General features: G+C 43.9%; 1 protein-coding gene across 1 annotated transcript in view; it reads right to left on the bottom strand.

Annotated features, from left to right (window-relative positions):
* Positions 1-1,727: 1,727 nt before the first annotated feature.
* Positions 1,728-11,621, bottom strand: part of LOC118086741 (IgGFc-binding protein-like) — a 52,316-nt gene continuing 42,422 nt past the window's right edge. The window contains exons 21-25 of the mRNA XM_060276444.1: positions 9,852-10,459; positions 8,585-9,155; positions 7,775-7,977; positions 5,624-6,010; positions 1,728-3,696 (exon numbers count right to left, since the gene is read on the bottom strand). Of these exons, the coding sequence (XP_060132427.1) occupies positions 3,415-3,696; positions 5,624-6,010; positions 7,775-7,977; positions 8,585-9,155; positions 9,852-10,459 (2,051 nt within the window). The 3' untranslated portion in view covers positions 1,728-3,414. The remainder of the gene's footprint in view (positions 3,697-5,623; positions 6,011-7,774; positions 7,978-8,584; positions 9,156-9,851; positions 10,460-11,621) is intronic.

Below are 11,621 nucleotides of genomic sequence, written 5' to 3'. Positions count from 1 at the left end.
TTGTTGCATTTTAAATATACTGTAAGCCACCTCAAAAACTTTGTTGAGTAGGTAAGGCGCTAATATTCCAAATGAATGAACACATAAATATGTGGTTTAGTTTGCAGTCAAAAGTCGTTGCATTTTTGTTTCATTCATTGTCATAATTTAAAAGGGATTTCTGCAGTTTAGAGTAACATGCCCAATTCCATGGCTCTGTTGCAGCACTGGAGTTTGCACTTTTTCCTCTTTCCTTTCAAAAGGCGATGCGGCACTTTTAAGGTTGGAGATGACTCAACTTTAAGTGCAATTCATTTAGGATGTGGTCATCATTTCAGGTATTTGCTGTCATAACAGGAAACTGCAATTGATCACGAAGAAATGAGAGGCGTGCAGCTTGAGATTTGGATGGCTATTAATTCTAAACAATGTGAATCCCACCCCCCAACCCCCTGGTGCCTGGTTAAGTGGTGGTGCTGAGGAAATAATAAATGCTATTGATTTTTATCCTCCCTGCTGACATCAGAAAGGTCTGGAGCTCTTTTTGCCAGCAGTGGTACCTCGGGTTACAAACGCTTTGGGTTACAAACTCCACTCACCTGGAAGTGGTACCTCGGGTTACAAACTTTGCCCCAGGATGAGAACAGAAATCATGTGCTGGTGGCACGGCAGCAGCGGCAGGCCCCATTAGCGAAAGCGCGCCTCAGGTTAAGAACAGTTTCGGGTTAAGAACGGACCTCCGGAACGAATTAAGTTCATAACCCGAGGTACCACTGTAGTCAGTTCTGTGGCTGCACCTTGGCCATGTGCACCTGCTGCCATCTTTGCTTCACCAAAGACTGAACAGGTGTGGCTGCAGCTGGTTCAGCAAACACTTTGCTGAGTATGGGAGGCGGAGGCAAAATTTGATTTTGTTTGCATTTTAATGAGAAGCTACCTAATTTTCACCACAGCAGCTGCTGTGACTGTAGAGACCAATGCAGGAGAGATGTTTTGTTGAAGCTGTGGCAGATTCAGGGCCGTCTTAAGCCCATCCAGCGCCGTGGCACAAAGGTCTCTCCGGCACCCCCTCCCTCCAGCACCGACCCCTCTCCGCCCCAGCCAGGGTGTGGGTGGCTCCCCGGCTCCTGCTACCTCCCTGGCCTGGAGGCCACATGGCCCAGCAGCCGCCATCTCTTGCCTGAGGGGGGATGCAGGAGCAGCAGTGGTGGGAGCGGCTCCAGATCTGCCCCCGTCCCTGAATGGGGCAAAGTTGCGCTGGCCCCTTCGGCCTGGAGTCATCGAGGGAGGCGAGGGACAGAGTGTGGGCTCAGCTGCGAGCACAAGATCCAGTTTCCCTCGCTGCCTGGGCGCCCCTCCATCGAGCAGCCACCAATCCGCGCAAAGTGAAGGGGGCGGGCCCAGCCAGTTGCCAAGGCAATGAGGTTGGCCTCCCGCAGTCAGCGGCTGCTTCTTTTCCTCCGCATCCTCGCCATGCTGCACCTCTCTTAGAGCTGTCACCGTGCGCGGAGGGCTTAGTGGTTCATTGCGCCCCGGGAGCACCCCTGAGAGGCTGGCGCCCTGGCGCAACGAGCCACTAGCCTCTATGGGAAAGACGCCTCTGGGCAGATGAAGGCATCCGGTTGTTCTGATGCGGATGCACTGGGTCATGTCTTCTCTTTCTTTTCTTTTTTAATTAATTCTTTATTGAGATTAAAATAAAAATATAACAAAATATAACAATAAAAACAATACAAATAATATAAACGAATAAACCATACCTAAAACACAAATTATACATAACCAAAAACTTCTACATCGAATATATCAAATAAATCAAATAAATCGATTAAATCCAATATGTACATCCTTCTTCTGTAAACTGACTTCCACTTGTCTTCCTCCTGGGCTAATACACTCATACCTTTTTACACTGCTTCACTTAATTTCCAAAATTTTAATCTGTATGGAATATTAAAAGTAAATACAAGTTTTTATCATGGGCACTGCCTTTTAAGATATTCCCAAAAAAAATTCCCAATTTTGGATACATTTTTTATTACGGGGCATGTCTTCTCTCTGTACGTCTCCCAGCGGACATGCCTCCTCTGGCCACTAATATTGATACACAATCTAACTGCCTGTCTCAAGGCACTCATCTCATATTGTACTTTTCCATTTCTGTACAATGGTACAATGCGCCTTCATCTGCCGCATACTACAGTGGAACCTCAGTTGTCGAATGTAATCAGTTCCGGAAGACTGTTCAACTTCCGAAACGTTCGACAACTGAGGCACAATGGCTAGTCGGCAAAATTCATTGGAGAAATTGAGAAACACGCCTCGGAAGCTGTTCGACTTCCGAGGCATGTTCAAAAACGAAAGCATTGACTTCTGGGTTGTCGGTGTTCAGGGTCCGAATTATTCGGCTTCCGAAGTGTTCGACAACTGAGGTTCCACTGTATTGCCCTTCATTTTATTTATATATTGTTTTTATTCTTACATTTCAGTTACCTCTGAGTTGATATGATTTTATTATTTTCCACAGTGATTTAAATAATTTTTTATGATACATCATTCTTACATTTGTTCTGTCTCGGGTCCTTTCTTGTTATCAACACTAACTCGCCCAAGGCTGAGGCAGAAATTTGATTCAGTCACAATTAAATCTGAATTTATCAAATCCACACTTTCTGAAACAATATGAGAACCAAAAAAACAACCGCCCTTCAAAATTCACACTTCTCCACATTTGTCAACACAGTTCACCCACCCACCAATGTTAATAAAAATGCATATATTGGGGCAAAATGTGCATAAAAATGAATATATTTGCGAAAATAACATACAAAATGCATTATATTATTAGGTGGAAATGCTTGCAAAAATGCACAAACCAGTCAAAAGTGTATATTAAAATCTGTTTTTAGGAGAAATTCACACTAAAATGCTGAAGCAAGCTCAATAGAGCTAAATACAGGGTTTCTAAAATAAATAAATGAATATTGTAATGGTTTAAAATGGAGGTGCTCCTTGTAGACAAAAGTGCCACAAAGAAAAACATGATCTTTGTGACCCATGTGTGCAACTACATACTTGTGTATACGCAGCTTTAGACTTTAAGGTACCACAAAACTGTTTACCCCCACTGCCATGGATAACAATTTTATATCTGATGTTCATTGCTGCACTGTTTTTCAGTTGATCATATTATAGTGTTCATCACAAACAATGCAATTAAGTATTAATGTAACTAATGGGTCACTGAAAAGTCAGCCTTGTTATTGTCAGCTCAGGATTGCTTCTGCACAATATAATTCGACAAAATCCATTTCCCCCCCAAAGGAAAAACTGTGGTGCAATTGCATCTCTGCTCAGAAATAAGTTGAAAATAAGCAGATCCGCAGTCCTTGTGTATTAAGAAAAACCAGCCATCCACAAAGAAATATGTTCCTTTTAGAAGTCTCTGGCCTCCCAGGCATGTAGGACCTCAGCAACATTTGTTTCCACCTTCCCACTGGGCATCTTCAGATCATCGGAGCTGTCGTCATTGAAGTTTCCACATGGGGCACATAGCTTCCCTGCGAGGGCCTTCCTGACTTTCACTCTCACCTCTCCGCTGGGATAAAGGTGAACCTGTACCTGAGAGGCCTGGTCAATCTGCATCCCATCGTGAACTTTGCTCACAGACACCTCTTCAGAGACCTTGTATGGCAGGCTTACCGGACGTCCATTTACCTGGAACACGTAAAGATTGGGGCATGAGATCTTGTTTTGATGAAAGCCAAGAAGCCAGCAAGAACCTCAGAATCCACACCAACTAATACAGGCAAAAGCCAATTAACATGTAGACTACACCAGAGGCTAGCTTTGCATTAAGCATCTAAAGCATGGGTAGGCAACCTAAGGCCCGGAGGCTGGATTCGGCCCAATCGCCTTCTAAAACCGGCCCACGGATGGTCAGGGAATCAGCATATTTTTACATGAGTAGAATGTGTCCTTTTATTTAAAATGCATCTCTGGGTTATTTGTGGGGCATAGGAATTCGTTCATTTCTTCTTCTTCAAAATATAGTCTGCCCCCCCCCCAAGGTCTGAGGACCAGTGGACTAGCCTCCTGCTGAAAAAGTTTGCTGACCCCTGATCTAAAGTCAAGAAAACATTGGAACCAGCTCTAAATAAACTTTAGTTACATCCACTAAATAACAACATTAAGTCAACTTCACCATTCACTTATTAGTAACTCCCTTTGTTGTTGTTTAGTCATTTAGTCGTGGTCCGACTCTTCGTGACCCCATGGACCAGAGCACGCCAGGCACTCCTGTATTGCACTGCCTCCCGCAGTTTGGTCAAACTCATGTTCGTAGCTTCAAGAACACTGTCCAGCCATCTCGTCCTCTGTCATCCCCTTCTCCTTGTGCCCTCCATCTTTCCCAACATCAGGGTCTTTTTCAGGGAGTCTTCTCTTCTCATGAGGTGGCCAAGGTATTGTAGCCTCAGCTTCAAGGTATTGTAGCACTCGGAGCTGATTTATGCCTTGTAGCGGCATAGGGGCTTAAATAACTTAGAGAAGTTATGTTTTGACCAAATGTGATCCACCTGGAGAAGGAACCGGCAAGCCACTCCAGTATCCCTGCCAAGAAAACTCCATGGACAAGTAGGTATTCACAAACAGAGTTAAATAATGGGAAAGGATAGGTTGCCCCAACTCTGGGTTCTGGCAGGAGTGCAAGTATTCTTATAGTGAATGAGAGCACAGAACTGGGGACAAGGAGTTATTTTGCAGTCGTCCATTAATCTCGATTAAAAGAGCACAAAGGTATATGTGGAGAAGCCGAATTTCATCCACCATTGAAGAGCAAAGGGATCAGCGAAGAAATCATCATAACCCTATGGCCTTTCAGATGGCCAATGGATCATGAGAGCTGCAGTACAACAACATCTGGAAGCTATCTCTGCCTTAGCCTTCCACTGTTGAACGAGATGGAAGATTTCTTGAGAAATACGCCCTTTTGGTTGAATTAGGCCCTGTGCCTTTAACAGCTGCTAAGCAGGCAAAAATGGATGAAAAATGTAATCTTCCATCAAGGAGGCGCAGTGATGGAAAACCTCGGGCCATCCAAAAATGATGGTTTCCTGTCATAAACCATGAGATTGCCCCCATTACTCTTCAGCATCATATTATTAAAAATGAGCAGGCACTGGGCTATTTCATTTTTCACTTTGGCAGGGTTACTCTGTCTTGTGAGTGCCTCTAAAAACAGTCTTGGAAAGATGAGAGGCAAACTATTTAAGAGGACCCAACCTTAATCTTTCAGATGGTCGGACTGTGAAACTTTTAATTATTTCCATGGATTAATTACTGTATACATTCCCAACCAAGAAAATGCCAATTAGTATATAAAAAAGGGGTTGTGTAATAGTCCAGAGAATCTCTTTTATCATGGGAAGCAGCTAATCCACTTGGTAACATAGGAAGGTGGCTTAAACCAAGTCAGGCCATTGGGTACATCTAGTTCATTATTGTCCACAATGACTAGCAGAAACTCTCCAGGGTTTCAGGCTGTGACTAGTGATAAACACATAAACAAGTCATAATAAGATATATATTGAACCATACTATTCTTATTAGGAACTAGATATATTTTCCCCTGAACTCTACTTACCCATGTCCTGTTGTTCTTTTTGACAGTGATGGATGTGTCAGGGAAGAATATGTAGACTGCTCTCCCAGCTACCAAGCCATCCTCTTTGTCCTTTCCAATGCTCACAGACACTCTGAACCAGAAGGGGGCACTTTCATCACAAACAGAGGCCAAGTCATAAACTCCACTGCAGAAGTACTTCCCTGAGGCACCGTCAAATGAACTAAGCTGGGCTCCAGGGGTGAGTTTGCACTCACCCTCCAGACTTTCCATGCTCTCACAGGCACGACGACCATCCTTAAGTGTGCAGGTGTCTATTTGGCAGCTGCTGTTAACACAGGTAAGTTTGCCTAAGTCACCACAGGTGCATTTCTCCAGGCAGTTGCTTGAGAAGATGCTCTCTCCAGCCTGTTGGGAAATTCCCGGATAAAGAAATACAGTTAGGGGAGTTGGGAAATAATGCAAACATTCCAACAGCAATTTCTTTTTTTTATTTAATGATGTTAGCTTATTTAGAATGTTCACATGCTGATTTCCCATGTAAAAGATGCACAAGTTTATTTCTGACCTAAGAAAAACTAACCCAGTGTACGTTACCCCTATTCCAAACTCCACTCAGTAGCAAGGCTACTGCAGGCTGAGATGGCCTGAGACTGGCAGAGAGAAAACAAGACTTTGAAGCAGAGTTTCACTTACACCACCCTTTTCGTCAATGCAAGTTGCACAGGGTTACACTAGCCATGTGACTGACCAGGTGGCACTGGGAAGTTTTATGTCAAGCAGCAAAATGTCCCAGCCAGCCCTGAGCTGGAGATCTGCCTATTCTAAATTCACTCCTCCAAATGGATCCTGGGTTTACATTGTGCCTTGAAGAGGGTTTTCAGCATTGGATTCATGGCTACCTCCTTCAGAGCAGTAACAAATACAGTGGTACCCCTGGTTATGAACTTAATTTGTTCTGGAGGTCCGTTCTTAACCTGAAACCGTTCTTAACCTGAAACTGTTCTTAACCTGAAGTACCACTTTAGCTAATGGGGGCCTCCCGCTGCCACCGCGCCACTGGAGCACGATTTGTGTTCTCATCCTGAAGCAAAGTTCTTAACCCGAGGTATTATTTCTGGGTTGGCGGAGTCTGTAATCTGAAGCATCTGTAACCTGAAGCGTCTGTAACCCAAGGTACCACTGTATTTCATCTTATTAAAATGTGTTTTATTTATTTAAGAATGTAAGATCACTACTAGATTAAAGGAGTATCTAGTCCAGCATTCTGTTCTCACAGTGGCCAACCAAATGCCCACAGGAAGGCCATAAGCATGACATGAGCACACTCGCATTATCCCTTCCATTAGATCTACAGGTGAAACTCAGAAAATTTGAATATTGTCGAAAAGTGCACTTATTTCAGTAATGCAACTTAAAAGGTAAAACCAATATATGAGATAGATGCATGACATGCAAAGCAAGATATGTCAAGCCTTTACTTGTTGTAATTGTAATTATTTGTCGTTAGGCGAGTTAAATTATAAATGGAATGTAATTAATGAAATGTAATAGCGATGTTTATGGTTGTTTATTTTTGTATTTTTGTAACTATTTGTTTTATTACTGTGGAATTTCCAAAAGAAAGCATTTGTAAAAATCAAAAGAAAAATATAAAATAATAAGTTGCATTACTGAAATAAATGCACTTTTCGACAATATTCTAATTTTCTGAGTTTCACCTGTATGTGTGTTATTTGTAAAGTCATATCCTTCATTATTGATCAATCTGTTTCGGTTTCTCTCTGTTTCCCAATCAGTTCTCCACATTTCCACATCACTTTGTGAATGTTTATTATAAAAGGCCTTGTGAAAATTCACCAGCGTTTTAGTGAAAATTTCTCCTTATACATTTTTAACACAGTTTTGCCTAATATAGACAACTTTGCAAAGAATGCATCGTGCATGTTGTTTTCACAAATATGTGCATTTCTATACACACGTTACTTGGCTGGAGAACTACATTGCAAAATTCAGCGAAGTGCAAATTTCAAAAGATGGCAATGTTTCAGATCTCGTATTGTCTTGGAAAGTAGGTTCACCTTTATATGCAAGCTGGATCAAATTTCTCTCCCATCCTTATAACTGGCCCCTCTATATTGGAACCCTGATAACTGGGATACAAAGACTTACTTTGAGGTAGAGTCCCTTATGCACGCAGCCACATTTGTCTGTAGGCACACATGCATCCCCATCAAACAAGTAGCCATCATCACATTGGCAGCCTTCAAAGCATTTTCTGGTGCACTGGAGGGGAGTGGACAAACTGGCACAGCTGAAATCGCAAACTGGTTTTGTGCATGTCTCATAGTGACTATTGGCTGGGCAGGTGAGGGCTACAGAGAGAGGGGGGGGAGAGAGAGAGAGAGAGAGAGAGAGAGAGAGAGAGAGAGAGAGAGAGAGAGAGAGAGAGAGAGAGACGAAAAAGTAATGTTTGACAAACATAGAATAGGGAGGCTTTCCAAAATGCAAACAATTATTTTCAACCATTTTGCTTCATCTGTATTATGGCACAGAAGATTCTGACGCTATAGCTGGCTTGGAACATTCCAACCTCTCAGGGAATAAATATGTAAATCATAAATATTGGTAATATTAGGTAATTGTTCTTTTGATATATCCTATGTTGGATTGAGATATCCCATGCTAGGCAGAGTGGAAATCTGCATTACTTAACAATGTAAACCAGACCTACTGGATTTATAGGCCCTCTTACAAGGAACTCAGAGTCAAGGAAGATAGCAAAATAGGGCAGTGGGTTGAAAAACAGGAACCCCGTAGAAAGATAAGAGGGAGAAAAAGGATGAGGAAAAAGGTGATAAAACAAGTGATTGCATAGCACTGAAATGTACGTAACTCAACCAATAGCTTATATTACTTTGGGTTTGGGGGAGAGTCACTACCGAAAAGGCAGAGATGAAGAAACTTTTTCATCCAACTTACGACAGAAGGACTTTGTTCTCCAGGCTCCAATCTTAACTCCAGCAGACTGGCACGCAGCTGCATAGGCTTGAAGGCTTTGGCAGAGATATTCCTGCTCCCCTTTGGCCGCAGTCAAGTCATACAGGCATTGCTCAAGGTAATCCGAGGGGCTTACTAATGAGGAGCAGTCTTTGAATGGTCCTGTCTCGGACGTGATCATTCCACAGGAGTCGTCATTCTCATACGGTGCTGTCTGGACTGTATCAAAAGTGGGGCATTCCTCACCACAGCCATTGGAGCACATGACACTATCCAGAGGGACCTGCCAGGAGGCCCCAAACTCATCCACCGTTTGTGCGGACTCCCCACTAGGCAGCATGAAATCGTCCCTCTCGTCGCCATTGAAATTGCCACCCAGACCACACATGTGTCCCTGGTAGGTGCTGGGGACAGACACACGGACATAGGAAGAGGTATCATAAAGGACTGTGAGGCCAAGGGACGCCTGGACAATTATATTGATCCCCTCCTGAGTGATCCAGAGTTTCCCCTCGTCTCTATTCACTGGCAAAGTGCAGAATTCTTCATCCACCTGCATCAGCAAAGAAGAAAGAAGCACATTCATGGGGGTTGTCTCTGAGCACACGTGAATTCTCAAGCACACACAAATACAAAAGACATACACATCTCCTTTTGCACATGCTGTTTTTCATACCAGTGATATAAAGAAATGTCATCATTATTTAAAAGCAATTTAATTATTATACCAAATGGTTTTCCTGTAATTTTATGACTGCAAGCCACTTTGGACTCCCTTTGCATAAGAAGGGCATGTTATTCATTTGAAATACCGGTAAAAGGTAAAGATAAAGGACCCCTGGATGGTGAAGTCCAGTCAAAGGCGACTATGGGGTGTGGCGCTCATCTCGCTTGCAGGCTGAGGGAGCCGGCGTTTGTCCACAGAAAGCTTTCCGGGTCATGTGGCCAGCATGACTAAACCACTGCTGGTGCAATGGGACACCGTGACAGAAACCAGAGCACATGGAAATGCTGTTTACATTTCCGCCACAGCGGTGCCTATTTATCTACTTGCACTGGTGTGCTTTCGAAGTGCTAGGTTGGCAGGAGCTGGGACGGAGCAATGGGAGCTCACCCCATCGAGTGGATTCGAACCACCAACCTTCTGATTGGCAAGCCCAAGAGGCTCAGTGGTTTAGACCTCAGCGCCACCCGTGTCCCTTTTATTTCAAATAGCAATAATAATCTGATATGAATGGCCCATACATACCATAGCTATCCATTTCCTTCCCCTTTCAAGGACAATAGTGTGCTGATGAACAGAGACCACAACCTTCCTGATCTGAGCAAGGTGTCCATTTCCAAGCTTCTCATTCTCCACCAAAATGGAGAAATTCTGCAGTCGAGGGTCTGTGCTGCAGACTTTGACTAAAGTGTAAGTGCAGGAGCCATGGAAGCGAAAGCTTTGTCCATCAAAGGAAATATAAAGAGGGTCACCAAGTGCTATAGCTGTACCATATCCTGCAGGGTGACAGCCTTGTATGCCATTCTCCACCCTGCACTCCTCATTTGCTCCACAGGAGAACTGCCGGCACTTGGTGGCTCCGTTGTCCAGGCAGCGGCACTTCTCCTGGCAGGAGCTACTGGGATAAAACTCCTCTCCCTTTTTGTAGTATCTGCCCTGGTGCACACAGCCACACTCTGTAAGACGGACACACTGATCCCCACTGAGCACGAATCCAGGATCACAAAAGCATCCTTCAGTACATGGTGCATCGCATGGTGCGCCACACTTTATGATGGAGGAACAGTTCTGGCATGTGCTGGGACAGCTGCTTCCACAGAGCTCGTAGTGGGAATTGGGTTGACAGGGAAGTCCTGGAAGTAAAAAATAAAGGCAATTATACTAGCCTTTGGAACACAACTAAAGCTCAGCAAAAGCGCTACCAAAGTGTTATGTTAAAATTGTGGGCACCCATATGGTTCAAAATGTCCTCTTAACACACACACCACAAAAAAATACCTATGGTTTGCTTATTCTAGTGCTTATTCTGTTGCATCTGAGTTGGGGGTGGCTGTGACTGTTATGAACTGGTGCCTAGATTCAGTGGTGGGCTGGATGAAGGACAAAAAAACTTAGGTTTGTCATGAAGTAGTGGTCCTGTGAGCAAGTATCGCTGGATGGAACCCCTCAGGCAGGTGGTAACAATTATTTCCCATAGTGGGAGCATTTGAAGGTGCTGGCTTCTTGCCAGCATTCCCCAACCCCTATAAATCTTTGAGCTAACCTTTCTGGGAAGGGAGAGAACATGCCATGTTTTCAACTTGCTGTTTGATGTTCTGTGGCTGGTGCCAGAGAAGAAGCCAATAAAGCTTGGCAACCTGTTCAGGTTGCCTGTGTGTGATTGATTAGTAGCTTGGAGGGAGGACTTGAGAAAGTGACACTCATTTCTGGAGATGAGTGAAAATGAAGCTCCCCTAGGTATTTGGGGGAATGGTAACTGCTAATTTAACAATGCAATGCCTTCTTTGTGCTCATGCAGCAGTTCAAGAGATCGTTCTTTTTTTAAAAAAAGGACATACTCCCATTCTATTTGGGGTTGGAAAATAATGTGCACAAATTGGGCATCTTGGGATGTGCAGAACTGAATAATTGTGCTAGTGCAATGCCTGCTAGGACAATGGGATTTTTCTCCATTCTCCTCCCCCTGCATGCTACCACTCTCTCCCCATATCTTTTCTAGAGAGTTGGGAGACCCCTAGGGCATAGCTGCCAAGTTATCCCTTTTTTTAAGGGATTTCTCCTTATGCTGAATAGGCTTCCTCGTGAGAAAAGGGAAAACTTGGCAGCTATGCCCTAGGGCAAAGAAGGGAGATCATTCCATCAGGCTGATGGAACGGTCTCCTTAATGCTATGTGGAATACGGCCCCAGGTCTGTGAGGCACTACAGGAAAGAACCAAAACACAGGGAGTCATTCCACCTAGTATTCCTGCAGAGTTGCAACTCTCTAAGCAATCCTTGATACAACATCGTACACT

The sequence above is a fragment of the Zootoca vivipara genome, chromosome 6 (assembly GCF_963506605.1).
Source record: "Zootoca vivipara chromosome 6, rZooViv1.1, whole genome shotgun sequence".
Taxonomy (NCBI): domain Eukaryota; kingdom Metazoa; phylum Chordata; class Lepidosauria; order Squamata; family Lacertidae; genus Zootoca; species Zootoca vivipara.
Note: the sequence above shows the minus strand (reverse complement) of the source record. Positions and strands in the feature narration are given on the sequence as shown.